General features: G+C 35.7%; 3 protein-coding genes across 3 annotated transcripts; all 3 read right to left on the bottom strand.

Annotated features, from left to right (window-relative positions):
* Positions 1 to 6,416: 6,416 nt before the first annotated feature.
* LOC130590491 (uncharacterized) lies at positions 6,417 to 6,962 on the bottom strand. Its single transcript, XM_057392948.1, has one exon. The coding sequence runs from the start codon at positions 6,960 to 6,962 to the stop codon at positions 6,417 to 6,419; it is 546 nt and encodes a 181-aa protein (XP_057248931.1).
* Positions 6,963 to 8,863: 1,901 nt separating this feature from the next.
* Positions 8,864 to 9,730, bottom strand: LOC130590490 (uncharacterized). The gene has a single exon (XM_057392947.1). The coding sequence runs from the start codon at positions 9,728 to 9,730 to the stop codon at positions 8,864 to 8,866; it is 867 nt and encodes a 288-aa protein (XP_057248930.1).
* A 4,225-nt stretch (positions 9,731 to 13,955) lies between these two features.
* LOC125494792 (uncharacterized) lies at positions 13,956 to 14,566 on the bottom strand. The gene is made up of 2 exons (XM_048638606.1): positions 14,276 to 14,566; positions 13,956 to 14,186 (listed from the first exon to the last, which is right to left on the bottom strand). Exons 1-2 carry the CDS (start codon positions 14,564 to 14,566, stop codon positions 13,956 to 13,958), a joined length of 522 nt encoding a protein of 173 aa, XP_048494563.1.
* Positions 14,567 to 15,764: the final 1,198 nt, after the last annotated feature.

Below are 15,764 nucleotides of genomic sequence, written 5' to 3'. Positions count from 1 at the left end.
GGTGACGGGTTCGAATCTCATCCACCCCTCATTTCTCAGTGGAATATTTAGCGCCAGGTATGAGCGAGACCTGTGCTGCACCCACACTTCAAGCCCAAAGGGCTCTTGCGTGAGGGGGCGTGATAGAGTATAAATCTATTCCTAGGACCTCAACCATCAGCTTAAACTTTTGGTTGAGTTGGTCCTTTGACAGTATCATTCACAATTCTTCAAGCGACAACGATCCTCAAAAGTTCTTGTAGTACGATATACAGTATACTTCGTATACTTTAGTGGAGGGTATCATAAGTGTCTTTGGTAGTTTATTTTGCAGTTTCTTCATATGCTATCTCCGTGAAATTTTAAAATTAATGGAGTATCCTTATCATTTAAAAAATGTACCAGGTACTTTTATAACTTGTTGGTTAATGGTCATAAATAATGGTAATAAAATTTAGTGTAAATTTGCAAATAAGTTCTCAGGTCAATGACCATGGGAACATAACTTTATCATAAAACATAGGTTTTCCTTTATAAATTCCCATTACCACCCAATACCACCTTCTGAGTGTTAACAAATAATAATGAAAAATAGAAGAAAGTAGATATCTTGAAACAGAGTAGCATTACCATACGTAATGACATTGGATTTCTAGTACAAATTTATATAATAATGCATTACTATTCCCACTATTTATGGCATCTTACCAAACGGGTCGTTAAGGTTCAACAAAAATGTACGAAATGCCATTAATGAAAAACGACGTTGGTGAGCCGTTAACTAAGATTCTTTTATGCACGAAATATCCTCCAGTTTTAACCAAAATGTTCAAATGTTCTGTAATGACAATTTTTTTAAAATTAACTCATTTGTTCGACCGTAGCAATACTTGAGATTGCTATTTAACCAGTCTTATTAGGTGTATTTTGCTCCCTCGTCATCCAAAATTTAATTATTTTGCTCTCTCTTCATCCAAAACTTAATAATTTTGCTCCCTCATCATCTAAAACTTTTGAGTTCACAATCTCATACTTCTTATTATTTTGCCTACTACAACGGGTTGCATACAAATTGATGTACTCACGCCACATAAACCCCAATGCCTGACTCATCTCAGTGGCTTGAATTTGAACTTCTAATTATTCTAGTGTTCCACCTCTCCCATTCAAAAGAAATGTTGGAAAACTGTTAAACAGAGGAAGAGAGGGACAAATGATAAGAAAAAAAGGGGAAAGGAATACCACTAGTCAAGTGTGATAAGTGCAAGCAAATTGGCCACAATACAAGGATTTGTAAAGGAGGGGAAACACGGAAACAAAAGAAAAAAGTTCTGCATCAGGAACAACCACAACCTTAGGAGAGCATTGGTCAGCAGGGGAAGAAAAGAAAGAGTGATGATGCGCCAAGCACTTCCAAGAGTGCAACAGAAGAAAGGAAATACTGTTGGATGAGATATCAACATTGTGCATACTTCTTTTTGATGCAAAAAGCCTTTTTTTGGTAGTTTATGTTAAGTAATTAAGGTTAAAAACTAGGTTCAATAGTTTTTTAGATGAAAATGCAATTGGAATCATATGGTCTTCTCTTTTTGTAAAGGTACATAAATGTTGAAAACAAGAAGCATTTTTTTTTTGTAAACCTACTAATATTATGGTATTATTGCAAATGCAAGGTTATTTCTGACATATTGAGTGCTACATTACATTTTGCTGCACTTCTTTAGTACAACAAAAGGTAAAAAAATTATGAACATGTCTATTTTGATAGCTTCTTTCATTAATTTTTATTGTTGTTTGATTTTCTTCTTCAATTACGTCATTTCTTCCTTTAAGTTGACATTACTGTCTCCTCTTCTCCTTCCTGTTTGACATTGGAGTTATACTCAATGGTACCAACACACCACCTAAATGTGTTGCAATCATCACACTTGTAATACAATCTTTATGATTTTAATGAGGAAAATGAGCTCCTAATTGAGAATTTTTTCCTACATTTATAACTAGGGACTCTAATGTATGAGGATTCAAAATAACAAGAAAAAGAATGAGATTATAAACTCAGAAGTTTTGGATGAGGAGGGAGAAAAATACACCCAATAAGACTAGTTAAATAAAAATCTTAAGTCTTCCAACTGTTGAAAGAAAAATAAGTTGAGTTTAAAAAAGTAGTCGTTACAAAAAAAAATTGAACATTTTATTTTGGCAAATGAAATATATTTATATACCAAAAAACACGTGCATCATGAACAAATCACATGGATCTGAAATGCAACAGCAAGCCACAAGGAGAGTTACAGCAATAATCTATTCCTTTCTTCATCAGAGCACCTAGTAGCAACTTTAAAGAAAATTTCTCTAAATACTATAGTAGTATCTTTACAACTTGCTCCAAACACTTTACTATTCCTCTAGCGCCATATGGCATAGATACACTCAGTTAAGAACATCACAAACAGTTTCCCAAACTTCTTCCTAGCTCGAAGGCACGCAGTGGAGATCACATCTTGAAAGATTCAACCTGAGTCATTAAGGGGATTGCTAAATGCAGCCTCACTTTACTAACGCAGCCTTAACAAAAACCCCAAAAAACCCTTATTATAATATTCTTTCCAAAAAACCCTTCCTCTCTCCAAAAATATTATCTCCTCCTCTCTAGCTGTTAGATATAAAAAACTTCATCGAAGATTTACAAATTTTAATTTGATATTCAAGGGACCATAATTTTGATCCAATCAAATTTCAATATGATGTAAGTTGTGAATTTTTTTTCATAATTATGATTCGTAATGCATGATTTGCCGTATTTCATGCAACCTACATGAAAATGATTAGTCTGTTTCGTGTAGACTACACGAAACAATTGATTCCCATTTACTAAATACGACTCCTCAAACCCTTATTTTTACCGGCTTAGAAAATGCTTCTATTCTCCTTCCACCTTTATAGAAAGGTTAGATTAAGATTTTATTTTATTTTAATCAAAGTATTATAATTAATTGAATAGAAGTGTACTGGATCTATTATGGATTTATTGTAACACCCTCCAAATTTAAATAAGTGTAAAATCCAATAAGTATAGTTTTAAGAAAATCCTTTATTCAAACTTGGAGGATATTACCGCCCATTTACTCTCTACGAGTAAATGAAAGGCAACAAAAGATAAGTTAACCCAAAGTTCTTAAAATAGAAATATCATTACAACCAAAGTTAATAAAATCTAAAATAGTAACTCCAAATAAATAAAAAAAACTAAATAAGGTCGTCTAGGTGAATTAACTAAGCCTCCTCACACGAGATCCCGTCAGCAAGTCCAACCTGCAAGTAATAGAAGGAAGACAACAAGGGAGACAACTCCCAAAAATCAGAAAAACTGAGTAATTCGACTCCATCCCGTAAAAATAATAATTTTAAAAATAAATTTTGATTTTAGAAATAGAATAAAGTGCTCCAACAAATTCAACACTAATGTTTGGATTTTCAACGTTTGTATTACTAGCTCCAATTACAAGTCATATATCATAACGTTTAGGCACACCACTTAAAATAATAATTTTAAAATTAAGAGAGGGAAATGTGAACACCAGTAGGCCGGGACTAATCCCTATTAACCGCCTACTTCAACAAGAGGTCGTCACCCCAATATAACCATGGCCAAAATCATAGAGTCCCTAGTGTGCACACCTCTTCTACTTGGATCACAACAAATAGAAGGAAGACAACAGTTCGTATCGTATCTATTAATCAACCTATAGATAGTTATACCATCGTATAGGGCAACCTGTTCAACACCCTTTCGGGCTTCATTACCCTCCTTAGTTTTTATTTAAAGGTCACAAGAAACATAAATTCTCAAGTTGATAACCATACAATTCCACATGTTTTGTTAACATAATTATACTCTAGTCATAAAGGTTTGCCACAAGAATATTCACATACTAATACTTTAGTTCAAAAGAACACATGATTATAACATATTTTATACTCTTACCAAGTTATAATAACATACTCCAGTTCATAGTATTATGAGGATCCTACTTTTATAATAGTGATTACTAACTCAGAAATTCATAATATTAGTCAATAAAATATTTGTCACATACATAATCACTTAATCATATAATCACACAGATAGCCGTTTTGCAACGGGAACTAGAGTACGATGAACATCAAAGTTACCTCGAGTAGCGCAAATACGAATAATAAAGTCACCCCTAGAAAGCTCCTTCTACAAAATCTCCATCTACAATAGTAAGTGAAGGAACTAAATTAGTCACCTATGTAATATTCGAATCTATTAAGTTTATGAATTGAAGGTGGATGAAATAATAAAGTTTTCACAAGATTTAATTGTCAAAAGTAGAAAAAAGAAAAAAAATCTTTGTTTAAAAATTAGAGAATGAAGAGAAAGAAAAGATAAAATAAATAATGAGAGAAAGTAAGAAGTTGCATTAAACAACTTTACTGATTCAAGGAATCAGTTAGTAAGAAAAGACAAAAAGTAAACCAAAGAAAATAAAGAAAAGAAACAAAAAGTAACTAAAGAAAATAAAAGGAAAAGAAACATATAACTAAAGAAGATAATCAGTAAAATTTTGTACGAAGGAAAACTAAAAGGCAGAACCAAAACCAGAGGAAGAAGAAAAAAAAAGAAAGAAAGAAAAAGAAAGAAAGAAGAAGATGAAGATGAAGGAAGAAGGCCGGCCATCCGCGGCGGTACGCGACCCTCCCCCCCCCCTTTTTTTTTTCTTTTTTTTTTTCTTCTTCTTCTTCTCTGATTTTGTTTAACAGAAAAAGGGTTTCTCACCTACTGAATTTTTGAAGCGAAAATTGGTTTGAATGAGGTGTAAAGTCCGGTATTTATAGTCTTAGAAGAGGGAGAGAGGAATAATTCAAGAAGGAAGGAAAGATTTGATTGAAACAAAGAAAGAAGGTTAGAATTGATTTTTCGAAATTTTTTGGGTGATAATTGATTGAGTATCAATTTGACAGATTGCTTGATAAACTGACAAAATTTGGAATCTGCGTGAGATTTGCTTCAAAACAGGTTTTTTTTTTATAATATTATTTTCGAAATTCAGATTTCCAAATAATTCAAGTATATTAGGTAATAAAGTATTTTTAAAAATAAAATCATGAATTTTGTAGTTTGGAGAAAATAATTATTTAGGAGTTTAAGAATTTCGGGATATTACATTCACTCCTCCTAAAAAGCAAAGTTCGTCCTCGAACTTAAATCGCATAGACTCTCTAAGTTAGAAAACGAAAAGTTAGTATTACACTCTTCCCTTCATTAAGAAGTTTCGTCCTCGAAACTTTACCATACCTGAGGAAAAAGTTCCGGATATCGGTTTCTCATGGCATCCTCAGCTTCCCAAGTGGCTTCCTCGTTTTCTGATTCGACCATAATACCTTAACTAACCTCACAACTTTGCGTCGAGTATCTCGCGTTTTGGTATCTAAGATTTTAATGGGTCGGTTTTCAAAGGTAAGGTTTTGATCTAATTCGACAGTTTCAGGTTGAAGGATATGGTTTGGGTCATGAACATATCTGCGAAGTTGAGACACATGGAAAACGTTATGGACATTGGCTAATTCAGTCGGTAATGCTAACCTATAGGCCACCTCTCCGATTCGCTCCAAAACTTCATAAGGGCCAATATATCGAGGGCTTAGCTTCCCTTTTCTCCCAAATCGCATTACACCTTTAGTTGGGGAGACCTTGAGTAAGGCTTTTTCTCCAATTTCGAACTCTAAGTCTTTCCTTTTTTTATCTGCATACGATTTTTGGCGATCTTGAGCGGCTTTCATGTGTTCTTGAATGAGTTTCACCTTTTTGGTGGTCTCTTCAATCATGTCGGGCCCCAAATTCAATGACTCAGTCACATCACTCCAGCATATAGGGCTTCGGCATTTTTGTCCATACAAAGCTTCATAAGGTGCCATCTTTATACTTGAGTGATAACTATTATTATAGGAAAATTCTATATACATCAAATGGTCGTCCCATGATCCTCCAAAGTCCATCACGCACGCCCGTAACATGTCTTCGAGTGTCTGAATAGTTCTTTCCGTTTGTCCATCAGTAGCTGGATGAAATGTTGTACTAAACTTGAGTATGGTTCCCACAGCTTCTTGAAGCTTCTGCCAGAATTTGGATAGGAATCGAGAATCCCGATCAGAAACAATATCCTTGGGTACACCATGCAATCTTACTACCTCCTTGAAATAAGCATCTGCTAGTTGTTGCATTGACCATGTGTCCTTCATGGCCACAAATCGTGCTGTTTTTGTCAAACGATCTACTATACCCAAATGGCATTCTTTCCTGACTTAGTGTTTGGCAATCCCATAACAAAGTCCATAGAGATCGATTCCCATTTCCATCCTGGAACCGATAAAGGCTGTAACTTTCCACCAGGTTTCATGTGCTGGATCTTTTAACCTTTTGGCAAGTTTAAGCATTTGGCTACGAATTCCGCCACTTCTCGCTTCATTCTGGGCCACCAAAAGTGTTGTTTGAGGTCTTTATAGAGTTTGTCTCCGCCATGGTGTATAGAGTAATGGGAATTATGAGCCTCTTTCAAGATTTTGTCCTTTAGGGTTTCATTATTAGGAACACACCATCTTCCCTTGTACTTTGCTATTCCTTTAGCATTGACCTCAAATTCAGGTGCTTGACCCTCCTCTTTCATCTTCCTCAACTTAATCAACCAATCATCTGTGCTCTGCTTTGTTTGAATTTCTTTGAAGAGGTTAGGCTCGACATAGACTACATTTAATCTAGCTTCTACATAACCATGTTCAACCACCTCTAAGTTTAACTTATGGAAGTCCTTGCATAACTCGTCGGCTAAGATCAATACTTGCAAGGTATGACTACTCTTCCTGCTTAGAGCATCTGCGACTTTGTTGGCTTTGCCTTCGTGGTAGACAATGTCGAGATCATAATCATTGATGAGTTCAAGCCAACGCCTTTGTCTCATGTTTAACTCCTTCTGAGTGTAGAGATATTTTAAACTCTTATGGTTGTGTACATTGTGCACTTGACTCCATACAAATAATGTCTCCATATTTTGAGTGCAAACACAATCGCTCCTAACTCTAAATCATGAGTAGGGTAATTTTGTTCATAAGGTTTCAGTTGCCTGGATGCATACGCTACAACTTTTCCATGTTGCATTAGCACACACCCTAACCCATGCTTTGAGGCGTCACTGAACACCTCGAAGCCTTCTGTTCCACAGGGTAAGGTCAACACTGGTGTGTGTAAGTCGTTTCTTTCAATTCTTGGAATGCTGACTCACATTGGTCGTCCCAATGAAATTTAGTGGTTTTCTTCATTAGGTTGGTTAGAGGTTGAGCAACCTTAGAGAAATCTCTAACAATCTCCTATAGTACCTGCAAGACCCAAGAAACTTCTAATTTCGTAACACTTGTGGGTCTAGCCCATCGTCACTGCTTGTATCTTTGAGGGGTCAACAGCAACTCCGTCCTTTGAAATCACATGGCCTAAAAATGCGACCTTCTCTAACCAAAATTCGCACTTTGAGAATTTGGCATACAATTTCTCTTGGCGAAGGATCTCCAAAATTATCTTAAATGGGCCTCATGTTCTTCCTTATCTCTTGAGAAGACCAGAATGTCATCGATGAATATGACCACGCACTTATCTAAGTACTGCTTGAAGGTTCGGTTCATGAGGTCCATGAATGCAGCAGGCGCATTAGTGAGTCCGAATGGCATAACGTGAACTCATAATGGCCATACCTTGTGCGGAAGGCTGTTTTGGGTATGTCCTCATTGCGATCCTTAACTGATGATAGCCAGAACGCAAGTCGATTTTTGAGAATACTGCAGCACCTTTTAACTGATCGAATAAATCCTCGATTTTAGGAAGTGGGAATCTGTTCTTGACAGTGACATTGTTTAACTTCCTATAATCAATGCATAATCTTAGAGACCCATCCTTCTTCCTAACGAACAACACTGGGGCTCCCCAGGGTGAGACACTTGGTCTTATATATCCTTTCTCAAGAGTTCTTCTAATTGCACTTTCAATTCTCTCGTTTCGGCTAGGGCCATTCGATATGGTGCTTTAGAAATAAGGCCTGTTCCAGGAACTACGTCGATTTTGAAATCAACTTCTCTCTCGGTGGCATTCCTGGAATTTTTCTGGAAATACATCCGGGAATTCACAAACAACAGGAATGTTGGGTATCTCCTCATCCTCCTTACTTATGTCTTTCATGTGACACAGGTACACTGTGTAGCCTTTCCTAAGGTAAGTTTGAAGGTTAAAGCTGAGATAATCTTGATTCCAGGTGTAAAGACAACCCCTTGGTAAGATATCCTATTCCCTTGCGTCCTTTAAGAGACACTTTTTGTTTATGACACTCAATCTTGGCCTTATATCTACTCAACCAGTCCATTCCTAAGATAACATCAAAGTCTTTCAGGGAAAACAAGATCAGATCAGCAGGTAGATCAGTCCCGCCTATGGTAATAGGAATGTCTTGAAAAAGGGTATTACATGGGATTGTGGTCCCGGTGGACATGACAATGTTGGCTAGACACGACGATGAAGGTTCTAAAGAAAACTTTTCCACAAAGGACTGAGAAAAAAAGAATGAGACGCTCCAGAGTCAAAAAGTAGGAAAGCAGGATTAGAGTTTACGAGAAAAGTACCCGTCACGACGTTACTTTGGTGTCCGCTTCAGTTCTGCTCATGATGTGAATTCTGCCATAAGTTGGACGTGCACCATTTCCATTGATCTGGTTGTTGCTCTGGGTAGCATTTGGAGTGGCTTGATTACCATTGGTGTTTGGAACTTGAGGATTGGCAGGGCGATTAGGGGTCTGGTATTGGTTTCGATTGGTATTCCCATTATTGGGTTTCCCCTATTTTGCCCATTTTGGTCAGTTTGCCTATTTGGACACTGGTTGGCCTTGTGTCCAGGTTCGCCGACTGGAAACACTTAATTCGCTCACCCTGACATGTGAAACCTGGGTGACTCTTATTGCACTTCTTACAGACAAACACCTTCTTATTATTGTCTCCTGGTCTCCTTTGACCTTGATTGTTGTTGTGAGAACTGTTATTGTTGGTATAACGACCTCCCTGATGGTTACCCCCGCTATTATTTCCTCCATAGCGAGCCTTTTTCTCATAACCTTGAGTTTGAGAGTTCCCACTTTGGTCCTTCCTCTTGATTCGTCCCAACACTTCCTCTTCTCGTTTCAAAATTCTCTCCATGTTGCAAGCTTTACCATAAGCCTCCATAAAAGTGTGGGAGGTACTACCGCCTAGTCTCTTTTGAATTCTAAAACTAAGTCCATCCTCAAATTTCTGGGCTTTTGCGGCTTCATCAGGAACCATATTGGGGCAAAACCTAGCATATTCGTGAAATTTCTGAGCATACTCTTCTACACTCATAGTAGATCCTTGATTGAATCTAGTGAACTCACTACATTTTTGTCTCCTAATGTGCTCGGGAAAGAATCGGGCCCTCATAGCAGTCTTAAAAGTAGACCAATCAAAATTAGGTTGCATACGAATGGTTGGTCCTTGGGTTTCCCACCAAAGATCAGCATCCTCTCGAAGGTAAAAGGTAGCATGGTCAACCTTTTGGTTGTCAGGGGTTCCATTAGAGGTGAATATCTTCTCTATATCGCGCAACCAGTTTTCTAACACAAGAGGATCTTCTCGACCAATGAAGGTTGGTGGTTTCAAATTGGCAATTTTCTTGGCCATGGTTGCTTGGGATTCCTCACCGACATGGTTGTTGAGTTGGTTTCAAGAACAAGTCCAAAACTTTGAGATAATTGCTCGAAAGTTCGCAATCGAGCAGCAATTTGTTCGGGAGTCTCAGACATATTTTTGTTTGAGCGGAAACGAGAACGAGTATAGACGTTAAATTGCATAAGCTACCTAGAAAAGAGAAAACAATGGTGTGACCACCATTTATTATTGATGTAAATATAATAATAAGACATAAGTATTTAGTTTGAGCTAGTAACACAACTTTAGAAAAAGTAAACATCTTTATTCAATCATTCAATCGACATAACATCGTTGGTCAACATAACATCTATTGGTTCTAAAAAAAAATCTTATTGCACGTAATAAAATAAAAGAAAGAACAACTTAAAGGTCATCATCCTCCATAGGCTCTTCATCCTCCATCTCGGACTGAGGGTGGGTAGGGTTAGGGCTTCTATTAGCTTCCCCTTCATCAGAACTAGAGCCATTTACATTGAGATTGTAATGTATTCTTCCATAGCATCAATCATGACCCTTCGTAGATACTCAATGGTCAGAAACCATGATCCTTTATGCGTGTACCTCTCAACATTAGGGGCATCATTAACATAAACATCATTGTATTTTCTTTTGATTGCTCCTAATGGTCCTCGCTCGGGTGTGTTGTCAATAAAAATATGCTTTCTTTTCAGGAGTGCAAAAGTCTGAATCTCCATATAAGTCATTAAAATGGTAGCTTTCAATAGCCAAGTTCAAACGATGGACATAATCACAAACATCCTCCCCGTATCTCATGCGAATCAAGTAAGGTGAAGCAGAGAGAGGGCCAGTGAGCTTCCTCGCTGTCCTTTTTCTTGCGGTTTGGTGAAGTCTTGCCATCTAAAACATAAAGAAGCATATATTAAGTACTTAGAAGTAGTACTTCAAAACATTAATAAAATAATCCCTTTTCGAACCCACTCTCATAACTTAATTCATTTAGTCCTAATTTTATTTATTTAATTTACTTAACCTATTTAGTTCGTTTAGCCCAATTATCCCTAGTTAATCTTAAACCTAAGCTCTTGATACCACTTTGTAACACCCTCCAAATTTAAATAAGTGTAAAATCCAATAAGTATAGTTTTAAGAAAATCCTTTATTCAAACTTGGAGGATATTACCGCCCATTTACTCTCTAAGAGTAAATGAAAGGCAACAAAAGATAAGTTAACCCAAAGTTCTTAAAATAGAAATATCATTACAACCAAAGTTAATAAAATCTAAAATAGTAACTCCAAATAAATAAATAAAACTAAATAAGGTCGTCTAGGTGAATTAACTAAGCCTCCTCACACGAGATCCCGTCACCAAGTCCAACCTGCAAGTAATAGAAGAAGACAACAAGGGAGACAACTCCCAAAAATCAGAAAAACTGAGTAATTCGACTCCATCCCGTAAAAATAATAATTTTAAAAATAAATTTTGATTTTAGAAATAGAATAAAGTGCTCCAACAAATTCAACACTAATGTTTGGATTTTCAACGTTTGTATTACTACTCCAATTACAAGTCATATATCATAACGTTTAGGCACACCACTAAAAAAATTAATATTAAATTAAGAGAGGGAAATGTGAACGCCAGTAGGCCGGACTAATCCCTATTATCCGCCTACTTCAACAAGAGGTCGTCACCCCAATATAACCATGGCCAAGATCATAGAGTCCCTAGTGTGCCGCCCCTTCTACTTGGATCACAACAAATAGAAGGAAGACAACAGTTCGTATCGTATCTATTAATCAACCTATAGATAGTTATACCATCGTATAGGGCAACCTGTTCAACACCCTTTCGGGCTTCATTACCCTCAGTTTTTATTTAAAGGTCACAATAAACATAAATTCTCAAGTTGATAACCATACAATTCCACATGTTTTGTTAACATAAACATACTCTAGTCATAAAGGTTTGCCACAAGAATATTCACATACTAATACTTTAGTTCAAAAGAACACATGATTATAACATATTTTATACTCTTACCAAGTTATAATAACATACTCCAGTTCATAGTATTATGAGGATCCTACTTTTATAATAGTGATTACTAACTCAGAAATTCATAATATTAGTCTATAAAATATTTGTCACATACATAATCACTTAATCATATAATCACACAGATAGCCGTTTTGCAACGGGAACTAGAGTACGATGAACATCGAAATTACCTCGAGTAGCGCAGATACGAATAATAAAGTCACCCCTAGAAAGCTCCTTCTACAAAATCTCCGTCTACAATAGTAAGTGAAGGAACTAAATTAGTCACCTATGTAATATTCGAATCTATTAACTTTATGAATTGAAGGTGGATGAAATAATAAATTTTTCACAAGATTTAATTGTCAAAAGTAGAAAAAGAAAAGAAAATCTTTGTTTAAAAATTAGAGAATGAAGAGAAAGAAAAGATAAAATAAATAATGAGAGAAAGTAAGAAGTTGCATTAAACAACTTTACTGATTCAAGGAATCAGTTAGTGAGAAAAGACAAAAGGTAAAACCAAAGAAAATAAAAGGAAAAGAAACAAAAAGTAACTAAAGAAAATAAAAGGAAAAGAAACATAAGTAAACTAAAGAAGATTGAATCAGTAAAAATTTTGTACGAAGGAAAACTAAAAGGCAGAACCAAAACCAGAGGAGAGAGATAGAAGAAAGAAGAAAGAAGAAAGAAGAAAGAAGGAAGAAGATGAAGATGAAGGAAGAAGGGCCGGCCATCCGCGGCGGTACGCGACCCGTCCCCCCCCCCCTCTTTTTTTTTTTTTTTTTTTTTTTCTTCTGCTTCTTCTTCTTCTCTGATTTTGTTTAACAGAAAAAGGGTTTCTCACCTACTGAATTTTTGAGCGAAAATTGGGTTTGAATGAGGTGTAGAAGTCCGGTATTTATAGTCTTAGAAGAGGGAGAGAGGAATAATTCAAGAAGGAAGGAAAGATTTGATTGAAACAAAGAAGGAAGGTTAGAATTGATTTTTCGAAATTTTTGGGTGATAATTGATTGAGAATCAATTTGACAGATTGCTTGATAAACTTGACAAATTTTGGAATCTGCGTGAGATTTGCTTCAAAACAGATTTTTTTTTTTTTCAGACTATTATTTTCGAAATTCAGATTTCCAAATAATTCAAGTATATTAGGTAATAAAGTATTTTAAAATAAAATCATGAATTTTGTAGTTTGGAGAAAATAATTATTTAGGAGTTTAATAATTTCGGGATATTACATTTATAATTTGGAGCAACAGGACATTATATTCAATATAAGTGTTTCCTTTTCTGTAGAACATTTTTTTTCCAATTTCATTCAATTTATATGAAATATGATCCTATATTTTGTACAATCTTTATGAAACAGATCATATAATTTCTTACAAATTGTATTAAATCAGTTCATCTAATTCCTGCATATTGAACGAAATAGATGTGTTGATTTCGTGTGATGCACGTGAAAGGCTAAAGAAGCACTTTTCAACAAGAAGAAAAGCTTTTTACAAAGGCCAAAGACATGATTTTACACCATTGTGTTGTATATCAAATGTAAGCTTTATCTAACCTAATATATTGGAAGTCCATCTATAGATGTTTTGGAAGGCATAACCGCATAACACACGTGCTTTGGAGTTCTGACAAAATGATTATCGTGATTGTATGTAATGCTTACTGTCAATTGATTCATGAGGGAGAAAGGAGGGAGAAAGAGGAGGGAGAAGAAAATGGGGGTATGAACATGAAGTAAGAGGGGTATTTTGGGTATTTAGATGAGTTGTATATAGTAAATGAAGGTTGCATTTAGCAACCATGGTCATTAAACCCCACCAGCCTACAAATTTCCCTCCATATATCAATGGCATAATCACAAGAGATGAAAAGATGCTGAATAGATTCCTCTCCATTTCCACACAGACTACACCTAGCATCACAATTGATACCCCATATCCAAACCCTATCCACAGTAGGAAGTTTGTGATGCATTACTAACCAAAGAATAAATTTACTCTTTGGAGTTGCATAGTTATTACATATTAGCCTTTTCCACCTTACTCTTTCCACATTTCCTAGCAACAACCTGTAAGCTTTTTTTATATGAAATTTGTTTTCAGTGCTCACAACATTCCAACCTCCAATATCATTCAGATTATCCCTAGTGCTTATTATCTTCCTAAATATCCATGATGTCTGGTTACTTAGATTGACAGTAAGCACTCCTTGTCTTCCAATGTAATATGAATTGAGCCATTTCGCCCACAACTTGTCTCTTTTAAACTCAATAGCCACAAGAGTTTAATCATTGCTGCTTTATTCCAATACACCATATTAATAATGTTCCACCCTCCACCACTTTTTGGCAACTGAAGAGTTGTCCAGGCTATAGGTGCATTCCTAGAATCTTCAGTGCTATCAGTCCATAGAACCTCCTGCAGACCCTCTCAACAACCTGAATAATTTTTTTAGATAGAGGGAAAATGTGAGCCCAATAATTTTGCATACTAAGTATACTTTTAACCAGTTGTAACCTTCCAGCATATGAAAGCAAGTGAGCTATCCATGTTTGAGCTCTATTGGTAATTTTCTGAACCAGAGGCTTGCTTTGGGCATAAGACAACTTCTTTGATGTAAGAGGGACCCCTAGATACGTAAAAGGCAGCTCACCAATTTGCATATGAACAATTTCAGCCAGCTCCCTAGATGTCACCTCAAAAACCCCACAAAAATAAATGTTACTTTTGTCCATATTAGCAGCCAACCCAGAAGCTTCAGAGAACTTTAGATGCTTAATGCGGAAAAAGAGTATCATATACACAAACATCTAACCCAAGAACAAATTGCATAAACTAACATGAATCAAATAATATACAACATTATATACCTTTGAATCCCTTTAATGCATGAATCCTCAAAGGTAATAACCTCCAAGTGAGATGATCTTATGAGAACGCTAAGCGTTGCTCCTCTAGTGTTGGTCTAAGAACAACGGTTAGATCACCACGTATGCTAGTACGGAAAGAGGAAACTTTTCGATCTTTACTTTATATGGTGGTAGGCCAAAAGGGAGGAAGAAGAAGAGTCTTAAGTCTTTACCAAAAAGCAGGATTTTTTAGCAAAAAGATGATGATCAATTCATTTGTAACCTCTACATTAATATATAGAGTTGTTATAACGGTGGTTTCATAAGGCTTAATTAGCCACATAATGTCGTATATTATGAGGCTTAATTAGACACATAGAACTGCCCATTATAAATAATTTAACAACAAGAGTTACAACTCTTCTCCTACCATCCACACGACCATCAAATCATTTCCAAAATGGATTTGGGTAATTATCTAATCTTTGTTATAATATGTGACCTCATAGGACCTTATCAATATTAGTAGTCAGGCCGGTCTCATTAGTCTAAGAAACCGTAATTTAGTTTCTAGTAAAACGTCACGGTCACCGAATATTATTATTGAATATATCACCTCTATAAACTTGTTCAAGTATACTTAGATTATTACACTTGTTCGAATCAAAAAAATCCTTCAATCTCCACTTATTTGAGAACAAGTGTGTAATCTTCAAACTCCTTAAGTCACTTAATGTCCAACTTGATAATATGGTAACATCCAATGTTAATCGTATCAATGTTCAAATCAATTCTTGAAATTCGAGTCTGAACTGTCGAAACAAATGGTTAACTATTTAATTCATTTTTGAGCACGACCATGCATTTTTCAGTTCTCACTCTTCAAGAGGCTAAGACACTAATCCTTATTGTTTAGGTGGACTTATCCAGTCTTGTATAACCAAAACTCCAACTCAATTCGTAACAGTTCTGATCACTACCTTTATGATATCTTTTTACGGCATGACATTTTACAGTGCCAAAAACATACTAATCCTTAAGTAAGAATAGTGTCATACTCATGTCAAAGGAATCCACTAAATATAATAATGATCTCATAAACCTTTTAGAGAACTCCAACTAGGTTTGCCCAACGTGCATCAACTAT

Source organism: Beta vulgaris, chromosome 2, assembly GCF_026745355.1.
Source record: "Beta vulgaris subsp. vulgaris cultivar EL10 chromosome 2, EL10.2, whole genome shotgun sequence".
Lineage (NCBI taxonomy): Eukaryota > Viridiplantae > Streptophyta > Magnoliopsida > Caryophyllales > Amaranthaceae > Beta > Beta vulgaris.
This window is presented reverse-complemented; position numbering and strand designations above follow the sequence as displayed.